Here is a 21,016-nt window from a genome sequence, read left to right on the forward strand (position 1 = left end):
GGAGAATTCTACACAAAACTGTACTTTGTACTGGTGCTCTGTCATCTAATCAGTTATTTCTTCCCAGACTAATCACTCTCTGACTTACGTGATCTTAAACTGGCTAGTGCTGAACATATTATTACTCTACTTGGTTTTCATTTTCCTCTTCACCTAATATGTTTGTGCAAGCTCAAGGTTCAACAATACGCCCCTAGTGAGACCCAGGCCTGTAGTATGATAAGCCAATATGTACAGTATGTGCCTATCTTACAGAGTTTTCATATTGGATGTCAGTGCTGATGTAGACATAAGGACTGTGATGTGTTAATGTCAGAATTGCAGTATTTAAATTAAAACATAATTGGACTGTACTGATTTTAATTGATTAATTAAAAATAAATGTTACATTTCCATACAGTGTTCGAGTGAAAGAGTTGATTTTTTTTAACATTGTGATCCGTCCAAAATATAATTCTAAACTAATTCTAAATTCCCGCGATGTTTATTTCTCTCGCTTTGACGTTTGCGGGATTTGTTTGAGCAAATGATGCGCAGTAGCTAGGAAGCTACATGAAAATGGCGCTCGCGTTGAACTAGCTATAATATCTTTAGCTATCCTAGCCCAACTAGAGCATAGAGTAGTTTATGAAAATCACTGAAACATTTATGGGGTTGTGATATTTTTTTATAAACAAACTGAAGTGTTTTGCAACAAATTTGGAATATTATGAGAGGACAGAAGAGGCGTCGCAACGGAAAAGCCATATAACCCGCATTTTATTAGTACCGTTACGACGGTCAAAAGTCATCAGACAGGTAACATGGTTAAAAGTTAACGTTACATACAATTGTTAAGTAGTAAACGTTGTTTAACTAACTAACAACTGTTTATTTATTCTAGCTACCTACGCTGCCATTTGGTATAGTGTGTGGATTATCTTACTTATTAATGTACAACCGAGTAGTCAATTTAGCTAACGTTGTTGGCTAACTAGCTAATTCAGCATGCCAGTAGTAGCTAGCTATTTTAGTTACCTAGCGTGCTAGCTAGAGGGCTAATGTTAACGTACTGCGACCTCATGCAAGTTTTTGATTCCCCCGCCACATTTACTAGTTACTATTCTATCAAAATATTGAATGACATGTAAACAGAGTTATTTTCTATGTTATATACTTTAAATTAGACAATTGACGTTAACCCGAATATCGCCGTTGTAGTTTATTTAGTATTTGGGTAATGTTAATGCGCTTCAGCTAACGTGGCCTTGGCGATGTTAACGATGCAGTTGCATCGTGTAGACAGTTTTTGGCTAGCTATGTAACTAACGACGTAGCTACTGTACAATGTAGCGCTAGCTTCCTACATTAACAGTGTACCCTTGTTTGTTAATGTAACAGCACTGTACAGTTATCGGTTGCGTTGTTAACTGAATCTGCTAATAGTGGAACATGTTCAGTGTTAACGTTATAAATAACAGACAGACATAGTACCTAGCTAAGTTGAGTCTAACAGCCCGTTGAGCTCAATTGCTAAACAGGCCGGTTAGGTAACGTTAGCTATTGCACATGAAAGTTCAACACGTTTTAGAACGTACAGTTTATGTTTCCCCACACCCGCAACGCAACTGACAACTCTATAGGTTACTAGTCAGATAGTAAACTAAGTTATTAACCTAGCTATTTAGCCAAGTTGTCAGCAAAAAATGACATTTATTGTTATTTCCACGTAATAGATAGTTCCTAACCTCATTTGATTTATTTGGGATTAAGTTGTCAAGAGAACAGCTACGCTCTAACGTAATAGCTGTAATTATGCCTCTTTGCCGTTTAGACAACAAGATAAAACACTGACTTGATGTGGGAGTCAAATGTGGCAAGCAGTGATCTGTGTGAGAATGTTCAATTAATGTGTATGAAATGTAAGGTCATCTGAGCCAGTGTTGCCTTCTGGTCCATGCAATCCTATTGGGGATGAAGTGGGTGAACAGTAAACCGTTAAACACAGCAATGTGCCATGTTGCACTCTCAAACCTCTTCACAGTATTGACAGTTAGTTTCTGTGTTGGCCAGTCATTTAGGCCATGACTGGTTGGACTGCAGTGGCCTATTTGATTCATGTCTGTCAGTGCGTTGCTTAACACAAGAGAATAACTGTGCCGCCCGCAGCTGTTATGCAGTTCGGCCAAAGCCTGAACTGCTGACAACTGAGGATCACAACACAGTTGAAAGACTTCTTTTGTGTCCCTCGCAAATCTCCTCCCGTATCCATAAACATGAAACCTGGTGGAGGTGTTTAATCTCTTATGGGCTGTTTTTAGCTCAGTTGCAGTGTGTTGGAGAAGCAAGGCGCTCCAATAGTATCACAACAAGTATGCAATGAACCATGTTTTGTCTGCTGTATATGTAACTCCCTGTTTCTGTGCAGTGAGTGAACATGCGTGACCTGTCAGCCCAGGTCACCAGCAGTCTGCTGCGTTTCCCGGGGGTCACTATAGACGCTCTGGGAGAAGATGAAATCACCCTGGACTCGGTGTTGCACGGGAAGTTCACCGTTGGTAAGTTAGCGCACTGGATCAGTGGTCGTTACGCATTATCTGGAAGCGTTGAGCGGGGTGGCACATCACGAGCAAGGCAGTGTCAGCATACAGACCCTCCCCCGACCTAAGTACAAAGTGATGTGCACCTTGGGTTTGTTTATTTCCTAATGTTGTAAGTCTTCCAGTACAGCTTCCAGTCCAACTGTCAATGTAATCCAAAGTTAGTTGTTTTTGGGGGGGGGAGGCGAAGCGCTGTTACATCCTTCAGTCTTTATATTACAACGAATAAATTAGGAAGTGTCATATGATGGGTGATAGTGTGAACCTAAGTGTTTTCCAGAGGTGTTTTTTCAGTTAACTGCTGTGGACCTGATGCCATAACTTGTCTCCCCTGGCGACCTCGCTGACGTGCCTCCGTCTCTTGGGTTTAGGTCGCTGTGGCTTGGCCTGGCTGTCCTGCGGGCCTCAGCTGGAGGTAGTCCATGCGGTGACCGGGGAGCGCCTGTCTGCTTACTGCTTCAGTGGCGGTGGGGAGCACCTGCCGAGCGTGCTGGCGGCCAGGGACTTTTCCTGGCTGAAGAGGACCGGGCTGTTGATTGGTCTGGAGGAGGCCCAGGGCAGCATGCTGTGTCTCTACGACTTGGGCATCTCTCGAGTGGTCAAAGCCGTGGTCATACCGGGCAGGGTGAGTTCTGTCTCCTTCTAGTCTTTCACCTTCAAATCTCTTCCTTACTGAGGGTGCTAAGAACCCCTGGTTGATTTGGGTCATTGTTTATTTGCCTGACTTATTGATTATGATTCGACCGACAGATCACTGCCATTGAGCCCCTGGTGAGTTATGGGGGTGCCAGTGCCAGTACACAGCACCTTCACCAGAGCCTACGTTGGTTTTTTGGCGTGGCGGCAGTGGTCACGGACCTGGGACATGTCTTCCTCGTGGACCTGTGTCTGGATGACCTGTCCTGCAGCCAGAGCGAACTGGAGGCCTCGGGTGTGTGTGTGCGGGATTTCACATCACTTGACCAAAGTCCCGCGGAAGACTTGTTGTCCCGGGTGTTTTCTCTCTGACCGTCTCCTCTCTCGTTCTCCAGACCTGGAAGTGGTGACTAAGTCCCTGGCTGAGATACCGCGGCTGCGCGAGCAGGACACGCGGCAGGGGAGACACCTCTGTCTACAGCTGAGCGCCCCCACCGGGACGTCGGCCACGGCCTTGCATTACGTCCCCCGCACAAACCAGCTGGCGGTGGGCTTCTCCGACGGGTACCTGCAGCTCTGGAACATGAAGACCCTCAAGAAGGAGTGAGTTAACGACGCAGGGACCGCAGTGTACCGGTGGTGGGCTATCCGCTTGTCGTGGGGGCGTCTGACCGTTCTGTGTTCTCCCCCAGGTATCATTCCCAGCTGGAGGGCGGCAGGGTGCCGGTCTACGCCTTCACCTTCCAAGAGCCGGAGAACGACCCCCGTAACTGCTGTTATCTCTGGGCCGTCCAGTCTGCCCAAGACCAGTGAGTTCTCCTGTATACTCAGTCCCTGGACGTCCCGGCCATTTAATTTCCTTGTCGATTCCGAATGTTTGTGATTTAAAAGAACTGGGATTTTTTATTTTCTTTTGAATGATCTAGTTAGTTCTTGGATTATAATGTAATTGACCCCAAACATGCAGTCTGGGCTACAAAGCTTTAGAATCGAAAGCGATTATATATACATAAATGAAAGGCTTAAGGTGTGCTTGTTTTAGCTTGTCACAATTAGACCTCTGGAATGTCTGTTCCTTCTGGGATCTCAGGCCCACATCCCTGGCCTGTCTGTTCCTTCTGGGATCTCAGGCCCACATCCCTGGCCTGTCTGTTCCTTCTGGGATCTCAGGCCCACATCCCTGGCCTGTCTGTTCCTTCTGGGATCTCAGGCCCACATCCATGGCATGTCTGTTCCTTCTGGGATCTCAGGCCCACATCCCTGGCCTGTCTGTTCCTTCTGGGATCTCAGGCCCACATCCATGGCATGTCTGTTTCTTCTGGGATCTCAGGCCCACATCCCTGGCCTGTCTGTTTCTTCTGGGATCTCAGGCCCACATCCCTGGCATGTCTGTTCCTTCTGGGATCTCAGGCCCACATCCCTGACATGTCTGTTCCTTCTGGGATCTCAGGCCCACATCCCTGACATGTCTGTTCCTTCTGGGATCTCAGGCCCACATCCCTGACATGTCTGTTCCTTCTGGGATCTCAGGCCCACATCCCTGACATGTCTGTTCCTTCTGGGATCTCAGGCCCACATCCCTGACATGTCTGTTCCTTCTGGGATCTCAGGCCCACATCCCTGACATGTCTGTTCCTTCTGGGATCTCAGGCCCACATCCTTGGCATGTCTGTTCCTTCTGGGATCTCAGGCCCACATCCCTGGCCTGTCTGTTTCTTCTGGGATCTCAGGCCCACATCCCTGGCATGTCTGTTCCTTCTGGGATCTCAGGCCCACATCCCTGACATGTCTGTTCCTTCTGGGATCTCAGGCCCACATCCCTGACATGTCTGTTCCTTCTGGGATCTCAGGCCCACATCCCTGACATGTCTGTTCCTTCTGGGATATCAGGCCCACATCCCTGACATGTCTGTTCCTTCTGGGATCTCAGGCCCACATCCCTGACATGTCTGTTCCTTCTGGGATCTCAGGCCCACATCCTTGGCATGTCTGTTCCTTCTGGGATCTCAGGCCCACATCCCTTGGATGTTCACTTATCTGAGATGACTGAAGCTGTGCTAGCAGCCTGGTGGGAGCCTCCACATTTCACATCTTACTTGTAGATACAGGCTCTCTCCAGGGAATGCAGCCATGGCGTGCTCTCAATTAATCAATCAAATGTATTTATAAAGCCCTTTTAACATCAGCCGTTGTCACAAAGTGCTTTTACAAAATAGAGCTGTGATCACAGCGCTCTATTAGACCCTTGGACTTCTCTTTATTTTGCATAAATACCCATGCAGCGTTATAACCACAAGCCAATACATTTGAATTATGGTTTGTTGTCCTTTGATACATCCTGCCCTCCTTTCTGTTTTCTCCAGTGAGGGGGACGTGGTCAGCCTTCATCTGCTCCAGCTGGCCTTCAGCGAGAGGAAGTGTTTGACCTCTGGAAAGATTCTCTATGAGGTAATCATATCCACCTCCTAGGTTTTTCTGTCTAATAACTGACTGTTCCTGCCTCCAGCCAAGGAACGAGTGTTGTCCGCCTTTATTTTCAGTATCTCCTTTGTGTGGAAAAGACTCTTTCAACAGGATGTTTTGGGCTACGATCTTGGTTTTAAAGACAAAAAGCTTAATCGTTTCTAACTTTTTTCCCTCCCCAGGGTCTGGAGTACTGTGAGGAGAGGTACAGTCAGGAGCTGGGAAGCACCGCATTCCCTCTCAGGGCTCAGACTACCAACACGCGGCTGCTCAGCTGCCAAACCATTGAGAAGTTCCGGCACCACCCAGACAGGGACGACAGCATGAACGAAGGTACCCCGTCCAACTCCTTTTTAAGTCTCTTCCTGAGGATTACATTTTCTTAAGTCACAAAACAAAAAGGCTAAATGGGCGTGTGTTTTAAATGACCTGCAGGGTCCTCCAAGAATGAACCTAACTGATGAAAATGGTATGGTGGCTCATCATGCCGTGTGGTTTTGGAATAACAAAAGCATCCCATATATAACAGTATTAGGCATTTATGGCCATACAGGACAACTGACTGAAAATGGAGTGGGAATAGGGAACTTCTTTTAGTTCTTCATTTAGAAAAGGTTGTTTCTTTGCGTGTACTAAATGCTTCTATAGCGGATTAAACACCTGTGTTTTTAAATGGTATTGCTGATGTTGTGGACTGGATTCCGCTGCTGGTACTCAGGCTTTCTTTCTCTCTGTTCAGCTGCGTCGCCAGACACCAGTGTTTCTATATTCAGCTGGCAGGTGAAGGCCTATGGACAGTGCAACCCCACCACCTACATCGGCTTATTTGACATCAACCGGTGGTATCATGCACAGATGCCTGACTCTCTGAGGTAGAATCCTGCCCTTACAATGTCCCCTCAGTGGTGGCGTGTGAACATGACCAGAGTTGCCACCTCAAACTACCCCCTTGAGATATTTATAAATCAACAGCATTAGTGTTGTTATTGATCTCGTTCTTGGGTGTTTGTGCGTGGGCGGGGCAGATATTCATTTTGTTGGTAAATTCGGGACAGAATATTGTTTGATGTTAAACGCCTGTTACACATGTGTTTCAGAACGGGGGAGTCCCTGCGCAGCTGTCCCTACCTCGCTGTTTGGTCTCTTGACTCTGTGGTGGAGATGACGGCACCCTGCCCCCTGCTGGACATCCTTGTGCACGAACGAAGCCTCAGCCGCGGCCTGCCGTACACCTGTCCCCCACCAGAACAGTTCTTCAACCCCACCACATACAACTTCGGCAAGTTGCCCGCAGCCACCCGCACAGCCTCCTTTAGTTCATAGAGTTGTTTGGCGGGGTTCCTTATATTTCAAATTTTTCTTAACAGATGCGTCCTGTTTGCTCAACACTGGCATTGTGCACTTAACTTGCTCTGGGTATCAGAAAGAGGTATGTTTAACCCCTGATTTTAGGTTAAAGTAAAGATCTCAATCCTTTTGCGAAGGTGGTTTTAGCTAAAACCACCTATGTCGGTACAATGTGCCCTTGTGAATGGCATTCTGTCCTGCTTCTGTCTCAAGACCCTGAGCTTCTTGAAGAAGGCAGCTCCTTGCTCCAGCGACGCCATCTCAAATGGCTACTCCCGTTGCTTGATGTCTGGCCTGCTCTCCGCTCGCCTGACCGACGTCCAGCCCTCCAGCCTCTCTCAGGTGCTTGCCCTCGTTCTCCTTCTTCCCCCTTACCAACCAGCGTCCTCGAGGTTTGGATGCTGCTTCGTTCAGCGTGCATGTGGCTAATAAACACGCCTGACTCTCTTCTCACATTTTGACCAGGAAGAGCAGTTGAATGCCATCTTGTCAACGGCTGTAGAGACCAGTTCCCTGGGTTTGATTACTGGCTGTATCAAACAATGGACTGCTGAGGGTGAGACCGTAACACATGATTGAATTTGGGGGGGGGGGGGGGGGGGGGGGGGGGGGGATGCATCATATGTGACAAAACGGGAAATTCAGGAGCAGGGGTTGGGTCTTGATCTCTGGCTCCTAATATTGTAATTATATAATTTATATTGTGGGTTTAATTAAAACAATAGAAGAAAGTTATTGTCTTTGTTGACAGAAACAGCTGTGCGATTCAGAGCAGATTACCAGTTTTGGTCATCAAAAAGAACCAGCAGATTGTATTTGTCTCATGTAACATGGCCTGTTTGCTTTCACAGAACAACCCGGCTCTGCTGTGAACCTGCGCTACATTCTGGAGTGGGCCTGGGACAAGGTGGTCCACACTAAGGAGGAGCTGGATGCCATATGTGAGTGTTTGTTCCTGTGATGGGTTGCACAGGCTCAAAATCTTAAGCTCACCGTTGATTTGGGTGTAACAGCCATGGCTGGGTATTTGCTTGGTAACTGTTAGAACTTGTGCTTTGTTGAGTTCAGGGTTTTGTCGGTTTCTTGGTGAGGCGGGTGGTTCTTCTGATTAGTGTTCTTCCTAACCGAGCTGGCCCCCTCCCCCCAGGTGCTCCCCTTTTTGACAGCTCGTCTAACTTCACGGACACCCAGACCCTCCAGCAGCTGCAGCACAGCCAGAGACTACTGGCAAACCTCAGCACCATCTTCCACTGTCTACTCAACGAGGCTCAGGAACTCACTCAGAGAGGTAGCGCTCGCTCGCACACACACACACACACACACACACACACAAAATAAAGGAAGTGAAATTGGGGTTCTGGCACATACTCATTGTGGGTGACTGACTTGGCTTCTGATGCTGTGTGCAGGTCTTCTGGGTCTCATCAATAAGAACCTGGTGTCAAGTCTCATCTCCCAGTACGCCCAGGTGGTCCTTTGGTTCTGTCGGACCGGGCTTCTGCCCGAGGTCTCCGGTAAGAACATGATATGGGGTGGTGTTTGAAACATTGGACTATTCCAGGCCTTGCTTAATGCTACTGATAGGTATCTGCTGGGGTTGGCTGGTCTGAAAGGGGTGGTGTTGACTAAGCCCTTCAAATACACATCGACCTCGTGGGAGACAAGTTTTTATTCCCCTCCCAACCAGATGAGGAGGCTGTGCAGATCTCCCGGCCCTTCTACAGCTACTCCGTGATCGCGAACGAGTACACCATCCGAAGGGAGGAGCTGCATCACCTCTCCAAGTGAGTGCCGTTCACCTCGCGACATCCCGTCAAGACATCACCCTGCTGGGCCAAGACTTGAAATGTCCTGTTTTATGCTGTGCAGTGTGTTTTGATATGGTGCCATACTGGTCTCCTGTTGGTGCTGTTGTGTGAGTATTGGACTGTTCTGATGGTGTTTGACGTGGCACCCCCGTGGAGGCTACATTCACCAGTCCGAATGACCGGTCTGTATGTTCACAGGGGGAAGTGGTGTGCTGACTGCCTGATGATTGACGGCCTGGTCGCCCAGTGTGGTGATCGCTTGGTTGACCTGTGGAAACGGGATGTGGGCGGGACGGGGCAGTATCCGCCATCTTCACTGCATGTAAGTGTTTGGTGGCTTTACATGCTCACGTCCATCTAACCCTGTTACATTCGGCCCATTCTCAATGATTCATATAGAAATACAGAAGATAAACCAGTGTTGTTGGTCTCTGTCGTTCACAGGCCCTGCTGGACATTTACCTTCTGGAGAACATTGATGAATCTGCTAAGCACGCCATCGTATCCTTGCTCTATATTGGATTCCACAATGATCATCTTACTGTAGAACTTGCTTACACAAGGGCGTTAGTTTGTGTTAGTACGTCCTCCAGCATATGGTCTCTTATCTATATCTACGTATATACAGCAATAAAAAAAGTATTTGATCCCCTGCTGATTTTGTACGTTTGCCCCGTTTTAATGGTAGGTTTATTTGAACAGTGTAAGACAGAATAACAAAAAAAAAAATCCTGAAAAGTGCATGTCAATAATGTTATACATTCATTTGAATTTTAATGAGTGTAATAAGCATTCAACCCCTCATAATCATAATTTCTGGCTCCCAGGTGTCTTTTATACAGGTAACAAGCTGAGATTAGGAGCACACTCTGTCCAATCAGATTCCAAACACTCTACCATGGCCAAGACCAAAGAGCTGTCCAAGGATGTCAGGGACAAGATTGTAGAATTACACATGGCTGGAATAGGCTACAAGACCATCGCCAACAGTTGGTTTGATTATTCGTAAAAGGAAGAAACAACAAAACTGTCAATCTCCCTAGGCCTGGGGCTCCACGCACGATCTCACCTTGTGGAGTTGCAATGAGTATGAGAATGGTGAGCAATCAGCCCAGAACTATGCAGGAGGATCTTGTCAATGATCTCAAGGCAGCTGGGACCATAGTCACCAAGAAAACAATTGTTAACACACTACACCGTGAAGGAATGAAATCCTGCAGCTCCCGTAAGTCCCCCTGCTCAAGAAAGCGCATGTACAGACCTGTCTGAAGTTTGCCAATGAACATCTGAATGATTCAGAGGAGAGCTGATTGAAGGTGTTGTGGTCAGATGAGACCAAAATCGAGCTCTTTGGCATCAACTCAACTCGACATGTTTGGAGGAGAAGGAATGCTGCTTATGACCCCAAGAACACCATCCCCACCGTCAAACATGGAGGTGGAAACATTATGCTTTGGGGGTGTTTTTCTGCTAAGGGGACAGGACAACTTCACTGCATCAAAGGGACGATGGACGGGGCCATGTATCATCAAATCTTGTGTGAGAACCTCCTTCCCTCAGCCAGGGCATTGAAAACGTCTGACCTCTGTGATTGCGAACAAGAGTTTTGCCACCAAGTACTAAGTCATGTTTTGCAGAGGGGTCGAATACTTCACTCATTAAAATGCAAATCAATGTATAAAAATGTTGACATGCATTTTTCTGGATATTTTTGTAGTTTTTTGGTCTCACACTGTTCAAATGAACCTACCATTAAAATTATAGTCTGATAATTTCTTTGTCAGTGGGCAGGCTTAGAAATCACCTTCTTTCCCTCACTGTATATGCGTGTGCGCACGCGCCCATTGTGTTAGCCTTAACCACATGCCCCCAGGTAATCTACCTGCTGTTGGATGTGATGTACTCATTTCCCACGAAGGGTGGCCCTTCTGTGGAGTCGTTCCCCACCGCCTTCGCCATCCCCTTCAGCCTGGTCAAACTGGTGCAGGGCCTCTGGCTTCTGGACCACCACGACCACCAGGTAGGCAAACATGCCGGGCGCCGTTGTTGTAGCTTCTCAGGTTGAGTAGAAGAGGCTGTGTGTGCCTGTTGGATAAGGATTTCTTAGAGACCTTCCTTCCTCCTGATCTCATGTAGCCCTTCTGGGAATTAAAGCATTGATTATATATTGAAATATCTTTAATCAGTGTCTTTGGCCTGAACAATATCATCGGTCAGGTTCTATGAAAAAGTTGATTTCCTGTTGACCCCTGCCCTTTGACCTGTCCAGAACTCCCTGGAGCTGCTGTTGCACCCCACTACCTCCCATTCCCCGTTCAGCTGGCAGCACGGCCGCGTCCTGCAGGCTCTCATGTGCCAGGGGCAGCACGCGCTGGCCCTCCGCTACCTCCACGTCGTCAAGCCCCCCTTCTCATCCACCGCTCAGGCCAAACTCTGCCTGTCTGTGATGCTGCACAACAGGTAGGCCTTGTGTTTGTTGGCGTCCTAGCCAACGGGGACTGCATTGTGTGTTCATCTGACACAGATGTAGAAACTGTGTGTGTGTGTGTGGTCTCTTAGGTGTCTGGTGGAGGCATGGACCATGCTAAGGCAGCATTCCAACCGGCAAAACTCAGAGGAGTTGTTGAGGTTCCTGTTTGAGACCTGCCAGGAGCTGAGCCTCATGAAGGAGCTGCTCAGACTTCCCCTGGGCCTCGCTGAACAGGTACTGGGCCCGGTTCACACCACATTCATCCTGCCAGGCACCTGGAAACCAGGTGAAGAGGGTACAGACTGGTAGGCTTTTATCCAGAGGGCTGGGCTGTACTGTTTGGTAGGCTTTTATCCAGAGGGCTGGGCTGTACTGTTTAGTAGGCTTTTATCCAGAGGACTGGGCTGTACTGTTTGGTAGGCTTTTATCCAGAGGACTGGGCTGTACTGTTTGGTAGGCTTTTATCCAGAGGGCTGGGCTGTACTGTTTGGTAGGCTTTTATCCAGAGGACTGTAGTGTTGCCAGTGCCTTGGTTATCATCGCAACAGACTTGTATTTAGTGTATGTGTGTGTGTGTGTGTGTAGGAGTGCTTGGAGAGGTTCCTGCAGGGCACGGGGGGTCTTCAGAACAGGGAGCTGCTGATGGTCCACTACCTCCAGCAGGCCAACTACGTCCCCGCCCTGCAGCTCAACCACACGCTCCGGATGAACATGGTGGTACGTACAGAATGACATTATCCTGCTAATAAAAGTCCTGCTCCCAATATACTTCATTCACACTGAATGGCTTTAAGTCGTTTTCTATGTTCTATCTAGAATCCGTAATTTCTAAATAATAATTCTGAGTTGCGTAACGAAATATTTGGGGGCATATGCAAATAAAAGGGGTGCATTGTATCCCAGATTGAGTTCTCCTCCTTTAATGGATTCAAGGTGTGTTGCATTGTAGTGTGGTGTTGCTAACTTCTCATCTGTATGTTCTACAGAATGAGAGGGATCCCAAGCTGAAGGAGAGATCCAGTACAAGGAACTCTATCCTTGACCATTATGGGAAAGTTCTCCCTCGGGCCCAGAGGAAACTGGCCATGGAGAGAGCCAAGCCCTACCAGCATCCTTCCACCGTCCTCCGTGAGGGTATGAGATCTGACCCATCCTAACGTTATTCCACTGCTGCTTTTAGTTCTCAGCCGACTACAACAGACCTCCTGTGTGGATCTGACCATGTTAGGTTTGGCTTGACACAAGTGTATTTGAGTCATAGCATTACATTCATAGCTGTTCGTGGGAACCAACTCCATGACCCGTGTCGTAGAAGTTCCTCTCACCACGTGGTGGTTGTCGCTAGATCCTTGACAACCTTAATGACTGGTTCTTCCTGTAGTGTCGCGACCACAGCCGCTGTCGACCATCGCCAAGCGGCCGGCCAATGAGAACGTGCTGACCAGAGCGGCGTTCATCAACAACGTCCTGTCCAAGATCGAGGAGGTGTGGGTGGGGAAGAACCCCACTCCCCAGCCCTCTCCCCTCAGGAGGTGAGACCCCCAACACCCTGTCCCGAATCCACTCCCAACTTCCCTGGATGTGAATGCCTCGTGAGTTTCGTCTTGTTATTGAATAGTTCTTTCCCCCTTCCCCTCTCCACGCCCACCAGCCCACAGGCATCCGAGGTGTTGTGCCCCAGCCCCCCCTTCCCCCCCTGGGACACGCCCCAGGCCTTCGTGGGTACGCCCATCACCATGAGCTCCAAGAGGAAGTCAAGGTAACCATGCAGGGGCAGTTCTAAGCGGAAAACATATTCCCGCCTTAAGACGTTCATGTCAGGTGGAGACTCGTGTGGATTGCCACTGTGACCCCCCCCACCCTTTGGTTCCCTGTTTCCAGGCTCCTGGACCTGGTGGTGCGCCCCTCCTCCCAGACGAGCCCTCCGGAAGGCTCACGGCACCTGCTAACACCCCCCAGGGTCGCCAGCTCCTGGAACATCCCAAGTAACATCAGCAAGGCCCCTGAACTGAGCCTTCTGCAGACGCCGCAGGTGGTCAAGGTGAGGGGCAGGCCGGTTGACCGAGGGGCACATGTCCGAGACATGGGGGGGGCTCGCTGGTCTGACGCTGGCCAAACCTCATTGGTTTGATCAGTTTTCAGCCTGGTTGGAAATGAACCCTTTCAGCTCCTCTGTGTCCGTACACCACAGGCTAACTGAGCGGTTGTTTGATCCCCGTAGAGAGCGCGAGCCCTGGCTGCGTCTGGTCCTGGTTTCTCCGCTTTCACCCCGCAGTCTATACTGAGGAGCAGCCTGCGCCCCACCCCCGTGGCCACGCCCTCCGCCTCCCCCAGGCGCTCCATCACCCCCCCACCACGCCCTAAGGAGAGTCGCATCACCTTTATGGAAGAGACTGCCTCGCCTGGGCCGGACAAGGGCCCCCTCCGGTGGAGCAACGGTGTAAGACACCTGGAAAGCACTTTTACATTTATAGTACAAACATGGCCAAAGGTCATGTACAATGTCATAAATAATGTGTTTTTTGTGCTCTACAGATCGCTACAGAAAATGAGATTTCCTTACTGAGAAGAGGCTCACCGCTGCCCAAGGCTGGGCTGAAGGTTTGGACCTCACACCCTTCTGACGACGAGGATAAAAAGGAAGAACAGTCGGAGGATGAGGAGGAGGAGGATGACGACAAGGTGACACACGTGAATTTCCTGCCACCACCAGCCTGTGAGCCTTTACCCGAGAAGCCAGAATCTGAGAGCGGCGACTCTGTCCAAGAGGTTGTGGTGGTGCCCGTGTTACCAAGCGCGTTGCCCCGGCAACTCAGCCTGGGCCTCGACACGAGCCAAGCCTCCATCCCATCAGTGGACACCACACTGGAGTTTCACGATGCTCCTCTGCCTGAAGGCCTTGAGAATGATCATCAGCATGCCAATGAGGTAGCTGATGAGGTGGTTCACCTCAAAACACCTGCGGAATCAGATGCTGATGAGCCGCCAGCAGCAGCCAATGAGCCGCCAGCAGCAGCCGATGAGCCGCCAGCAGCAGCCAATGAGCCAGCTTTCATGTCTATGGAGGAGCGGCTGGAAGAGGACGGGAAGGTAGATGAAGGGTCAGTCAATAGCCAAGAGGAAGTGCTTGTAGTTCAAGACCCGGAGCAGGAATTAGAAGCGATGGAGGTCAGCTCCGAACAGGAAGAGCATGTCCAATCTAAGCTCACACAGGAAGAACCGTCTCCTGACTCTGAAGTCGAAAATGAACCCAAACTTGACCAGGAAGTGCTCGAGGTGCCTAGCCATGACCCTGACATGGGGACTCCCCAGGGGGGGCTGGTGGTGGAGAGGACTCCCGAACAGGACAAATCACAACCCACTGAACTAATTGAACACATGGAACCTTTACAGCCAGTGGATTCAATGGAAGATGTGGAAGAAACTCAACCCTTGAAAGCCAGAAAACCACTTGAAGCCGGGGAACATGCAGGTGAGGGTTCTACCCTTCTGTGAGGACTTCACACAGCCAGAAGTACTGATCTAACACCCACTCCAGCAGTCAAATAAAAATATAAAATTATTGTCCTGCTTGGTTTAAGCTCTTTTTAGATGAACATTTTATCACAGGAGTAGTCTGGTCTTAGCATGATGTTTCAATTTATTGCCAAGGGCTAAAATGATCAGGGAGAATCAAACATTAGTCTGACCCTTTTGTGTTAATTCCGCTCTGTACAATATTGTTTGATGGCCTGTAATTGTGAGCTCCGTGCAGGGTCGTCGTGGAGCCGTTTGACAAGGCTAAACCCAAGCTCATGAAATGTTTTAACTTGGGGAAGACTGATCCTGACGCGGTTGGTTTCGAGCCTCTGCGTAATGAAGACCCTGTTGAACCCCGTCCCCCTCTCTCACTTCCCCACTCTAGATCTGGACCTGTTTGTGGAGCGCCATCTGTTTGGCAATGACCTGTCCCCGCCCCTGACCCGCTCAGGAATCCACGGGATGTCTGACAACTGGACGTCCTTCAACAGGTTTGTCCTCCGACCCGTCGGGATCAAGGCATCGCCACCTCTGGTTGGAACCAGCGGTTAATACCAAACAACCTCCAATGTATTTGCGTCTCTCTGTGTAGCGAGCCGGTGTGCGATGGTGAGGAAGACCCGACAGCGCCGCTCCCAGTGCTCACCACCCAGAAGTCTGTGGCATCCGTTTCCTCGTCCGAACCCACTGGTACCGACTCCCACTGTGAGTGACCTTTCACACATTTCATGTTCATGCTGCTTTTCCTCCACTAGAATGTTTTTGAGGGAGCGGATGTTGTTGAGGAAAATTCTGCCCCTTTTTCCCGCCAACTTTTTCAAACAACTCGGGAGTTTGTGAATTCAATAGTAGACTTTATTAAGGTAATAAAGCTGTGCTGATCTGCAGAGCAACCAACCCATGTTAGTCTGGAGAACAACCGACTGCCAAACTTCAGAAACACTTTTATACAGTATGGTTATACAATGACATTAGCTCCTCCCGTTATGCTAATTTCTGGATGGATCCTTCTCTAGTTTTCCACCAACCCTCTGGGATCCACCCCCCAATCCACTGTAGGAAATATTGGTGGCGTGATGGTGACGTGATTTCTCTCATTCTCCCAGGATTTTGCCAAGAGAGTCAAGGACAAGCTACAGGTCCTTCTGTCCTCAATATGAGATAACAACAACCACTCATTGCAAGGACCATGGGAACAATAGTCGAGCCAGAGCACAGTTCACCACTCTCTCTTAACAATTAAACTGTTAGGGGAAATAATATGAGCCCTGGTTAAATGTTTTATCAATTAACACTCAATTAATATAAAAGTGATCACGAGACGTTCTGTCTACTAAAATTTCTGAAAATATCCCTAATAACGTTCTGTTGACACTCACGTTTTACAATGGTTTGTTACTGGTAATGAGGTCATGGTGCGTGATGCAGAGAACCTTATTTAAGAGATGCTTGTTCATTAAACATGTCTGTGGTTCTGTCACATGGCTCAGAAGAACATTCCACTTAAATCCATTATTATGATTAGTACCAAATATGCACCTTGTTAGGCAACTTGTAGCACCGGTTGAAGTTGAGTTGACAACCCGTCGTTGCCAGTTCTGGTCAGTGGTCTGTGATTGGCTCGTGTTCAGGATGACTCATGACCTATCCATTGTCCTGTAGCGGCGAGCCAGCCATGTGTAACGCTTCCCTCCTCTCTGTAGCTGTGGTGAGCCTCAACGACAGCGAGGATCTCTCCAGTGCTGTGTCCGTGGAAGGGGAGGAGGAGGAGGAGGAAGAGGAGGAGGAGTCTGACGCTCCTGCTGAGGCAGAGGACTCAGGCAGTGAGGTGGAGATTATTGAGGAGGTGCAGGGGAATGGGAGGCAGCGAGCCCCCACGGCGCACCCCGCTCTCCTCCTGGAACAGCTCCCGCCCCTCCAGCAACACCTCCTTTCGGAGCAGGACGCAGCTGTGCTTTCATTGGTTACCTCAGAAGCAGACCTAAAGGTACGCTGGTGTCGGTCGGCCAGTCCAAACTCATGCATGCAGACGGTTTACACACCAACACTGTAGGGGGCTGATAAAAGTAGTCTTCCATTGCTCATTAAGCCGTAGGTTGTCTGAAATCTCAATGTTCTGGTGCCTGTGTGTGTTTCTCCTGCAGATGGTGGAGGATGACATGGAGGGCGAGGTGTTGATGGTACGGCTGGGGACCGGAGAACATGGCGAGGAGGGGATATGCTACACGGAGCTGAAGCCCTCCACCACCCTGCTGGTTCCTCTGGAGCTGGTGGAGGGACAGGGGCAGGCACTGGCCGCCGGGGCCCGCCTGGAGCTCACCGAGGTAGTGGAGAGCCGAGACACCGAGGTGCCCCCGTCTGGGGCTCCCAGCAGCTTCTCTCTGATGTTGGAGGCGGATGATGACGACGTTGCCCCCATACCTCCGGAGGAACCGCTGAATCCCGCTGAGCCTCCAACCACAGCGACGGAGGCGGGAACGTCTGACACTGTCGACCCTCACGTCCTTCAGGCCACGTCCGTGGCTGAGGCTGAACCCCTGGCGGACGAGGCCGCCCTCCCGGGGTTGGGCACCTTGGAGGGGGTCGTGGGTAATTGGACAGCGGCAGAGGGAGGTGGAACGGAGGCGGTGTCGGAGGACAGGTTTATTTTACACTTGGACGTCCTGCCTGAAACGTCTGAAGCCGTGGTTGAAGACCAGCTGATCAAGACTGACCCAGCCAGATCAAAAGCGGCTGAGAACCTTAACACAGACTCTGTAGCAGAGCCTGAGCCCGATGAGATTCACGGCGATTCTAAACCAACTGAAGCCGAAGAGCTTTCCCCCGTCCTGAATGGAGACGGACGGGTGGCTGAAGCGATGGAACTGGGGACAGGCCTGTGTGCTCGGAGTGAACAGGATTTGAAGAACGATGTGGTCGAGCTGGAGCCTGAAGTAGTGGGGGACACTGAGGAGGCGGTCTCTGTCCCCTCCGACCGGCCGCCGTCCCCGGTACAGAGCAATGGGCCCGTCCGCGCGGTCAACCGTGATCCTTCCCAGGAAGCAACTGCCGAAATGGCGAAGCTTTTGACGACCAGTGAGGAGGAGGCGGTCCTGGTGGACGAGACATCCGTCGTCCCGCCTGCGCCCGAGTCGGTTGAGGAAACCACTGAGGTCAAGAAGTCTGTATCCACCCCGACACGCCGGGCCACCAGGCAGCGGAAAGGTGTGAGGTTCACCTCGAAGGAGGCAGAGATGGCTGAATCCGAGGAGGACGGGAGGCCCACGGCACCGACGGAGATTGACTCTCAGGTCCCGGCCACGCCGAGACGGATCACCCGGAGCGCCAAGCACGGTGAGGATTCCACCGTTCCCGTCACGCCTCGCCGAAGCTCCCGGAAAAACGAACCCCGGCCAGAACCAGAGCCTCCGATAGAGCAGAACGAGGAGAGGCGAGGTGAGGAACCGGTCGCCGTCCTCGCCGCCGAGGCTCCTGCTGCCAGGGCCGACCCGGCCAAACGGCACACTCCGCAGAAGGCCACCCCGAGGGCGGGGACGCGCAGGACCAGGAGCACCCAGGTGGAGAGTGGCGAGGAACCGCCGGCCTTGGATGAAACGGCCGGCGACGTGTCACTTCTGTCTGTGACCCGCAGTTCTAGAAAGACCCGAACGGGAACCGCCGTCCCCGCCACCCCGACCCACATCCTGGTGCCTCAGGAGGAAGACAGGGCGGCGAACCATGGAAAAGCCAGTCAGCGGCCCAGCAGTCCGGCCCGGGTGACCCGCAATTCCACCCGCGGGGGTGTCACCCTTGTCCTCTCCACCCAGGGAGAGGAAGTGGTTGCCGTCACCCCTGCCCGCGGCCGGAGGAAGGCGAGGGGCGACGGCGCCGCGGAGAAGATTAAAAGCGTCTCCGTGTTACCTACCGGTCTTCCCCAGGACCTCCCGCCCCTGAGTGGCTCCCGCCGAACCACCAGGAGCCGGCTGTGGAGCCACCAGGAGGACGACCTGCCCCTTCTGGAGACGCCACTGGAGGTGGACTCTGGTACGCCCGTGGCCGACGCCCTCATCCAGAGGCTCCGCGACGAGGACGCCAAGCGGAGAGCGGGCCAGGCCGCAGTCTTCACGGGGGTGGTGCAAGCCCAGGGGCGAGGCAGCACGCCGTTGGGTCCGCGGTCGCCCTCTCCACCCCCGATGGTGGAGGTGACGGTGCCCGGGGCGGACCACGGGAGCCCTGTCAGGGACTCGTTCATTTACTCACCCGCTCGGAGGAGAACCAGAGGTGAGGAACTCAGGGCCTTGGCACGGGCGTCGGACTTCAAGCTTTTTGTGGTCTATGTTTTGCCTGACCTTCTGTTTTTGACAGGGCGTGCAGAGTCGCCTGGTCAGGATGACGTGTTTGCACCTCCCGTTACTCGTACCAGGCGCGTGGCGGACAGCAGCACAGCAGGCCCTGTTGAAAAGGTCAGTTGTTCATTGTTCTCTGCATCCCGGTTGCACATGCTACCTTACTGCTTCAATTTGCCTCCACATCTAGAACGCCATGCTATTATCCCACTAATAACATACTACACTTAATACATCTATTTGCCCTAAATACACATTTAGAATTGCCATTTGCCTTCATTGCGTGAACACACACACACACACACACACACACACATTCATTCTACTTGAATTATATGTATACTTAATTCTTGTAATTTTCTGCCCTCTTCTATTTGCACTTCTGGTTAGATGCTAACTGCATTTTGTTGTAATGTACCTTTTCAATGGCATTAAAGTTGAATCTAATCTAATACTTCTTAAGTCTTACCTCTACCTGAGTATTCCCAGGTCTGAATTGAACTCTCTAGGTCGTGTTATTTTTCAGGGTCTAGTCTGTTGGTTTTAGATGGACATTAATGCCGCCTGGAGTCCCAAATCCCTGATTAGAGAGTTGCAATAAAGTCTAACAGGCTTTGATGTCCTTTGTTAATTTTGAGAGGTCTTGATAAACACAACATGGTGACTGTTCTGTGTTGCATTAAACCTGAGAAAATCTTTGTTTTATGAACAATGTAAAAACAATTTAACACCCTTCATTAAAACCCTTTTATATTTCGCACGTTTTTTATAACATGATTCTTTTTTTAATAAAAACTGAAATGCTGGGCTTGTTCTATAATGGTTTTATTTCTGGTGATCAGGACAAGATTTTCCCAGAAGACGATGTTGTGAAAGAGACACCTGCTTCTAAACCGAAAACAACCAAGAGGCGTACGGTCAAGTAAGTCCTGATAGACATGCTCTTTTCCAAGCTGCCCTCTGTGTTGCCCCCCCACTGTTTCAACCCTCTGAATAACACACCTTTCTGCAGTGTGAAAGCCTCCACTCCCTCTCAGCTGGCTGTCTAGTAATTTCTTGTGTGTAAATGACAGTAAAAATCGGATCTGCTCGCCCTAACCATGCTGTTTTTTTCCATCCCGTCCCCAGACCCAAAGCAGCCTCAGCTTCCCCTCCCCCAGCCAAGGTGGATCCAATCTCACCCTTGCCCAGTCCCGCCAGTCCTCCTGCTCGTGCCACAAAAAGGGTGGTGAAGGAGAATGATGCCCCCGGCCCTCGAATGAACCTCAGGCGCAAACGCTTACTTGAGGCCATCTTCCCCAAACCTGTCACTCGTCGGAAGAAGCTATGATCAGACGCCATTTTAGCCACGAACAAACACGCGCATCGGCTTGGACTCCTACCTACTCAGTCAAAACTCATGGGGTGCGTCTCCTAAACGTTCCTCCCTCTGAACCTCCTGGAGGAAAGGGGTGGGGAATGCAGTATGGTGCCTACTGAGTGTTGTCTGTCGATACGCTTCAATGCAGATAAAGGAAATGATACTGCAGTGTGGAGACGCAACCGCGACTGGAGGCCTTCCTTCCTGGAATCTATAACTCTACAATTTTATTTTGGTTTTCTTTCTCTTTTTTATTTTTATTTAGCAATCTGTTATTTTCTATTTAATAAGAAAAAAACAACCAGTGGAGAACATTTTTGAAATTAAATAATCACATTTAATTTGGAAGATTGATATAATAATTTTATATAAATTATTGTAATGTTTACAGGGAGGATGACTGAGGGACTTGAACACCAAAAGAGACAGATTTGTTTTTATTTCTGGAGGATTCCTTTAAATTGATGCCTATGTAAATAGTTTCTTTTGCTATGATATGAATAAAGTTG

The 21,016-nt window shown here is 50.0% G+C and overlaps 1 protein-coding gene across 1 annotated transcript; it reads left to right on the plus strand.

The window, feature by feature from the left end:
- The first annotated feature begins 502 nt into the window (after positions 1–502).
- ahctf1 (AT hook containing transcription factor 1) lies at positions 503–21,016 on the plus strand. The gene is made up of 36 exons (XM_013137504.4): positions 503–798; positions 2,408–2,537; positions 2,951–3,204; positions 3,330–3,510; positions 3,611–3,818; positions 3,908–4,024; positions 5,579–5,663; positions 5,861–6,011; positions 6,418–6,550; positions 6,776–6,957; positions 7,046–7,107; positions 7,239–7,367; positions 7,491–7,581; positions 7,877–7,966; positions 8,173–8,313; positions 8,435–8,539; positions 8,713–8,809; positions 9,032–9,155; positions 9,278–9,334; positions 10,707–10,853; positions 11,103–11,293; positions 11,393–11,537; positions 11,889–12,020; positions 12,290–12,437; positions 12,685–12,835; positions 12,955–13,062; positions 13,185–13,344; positions 13,525–13,743; positions 13,839–14,775; positions 15,208–15,313; positions 15,415–15,527; positions 16,526–16,809; positions 16,967–19,082; positions 19,167–19,264; positions 19,990–20,069; positions 20,276–21,016. Exons 2-36 carry the CDS (start codon positions 2,417–2,419, stop codon positions 20,475–20,477), a joined length of 7,665 nt encoding a protein of 2,554 aa, XP_012992958.3. The 5' UTR covers positions 503–798; positions 2,408–2,416; the 3' UTR covers positions 20,478–21,016.

The sequence above is a fragment of the Esox lucius genome, chromosome 15 (assembly GCF_011004845.1).
Source record: "Esox lucius isolate fEsoLuc1 chromosome 15, fEsoLuc1.pri, whole genome shotgun sequence".
NCBI lineage: Eukaryota > Metazoa > Chordata > Actinopteri > Esociformes > Esocidae > Esox > Esox lucius.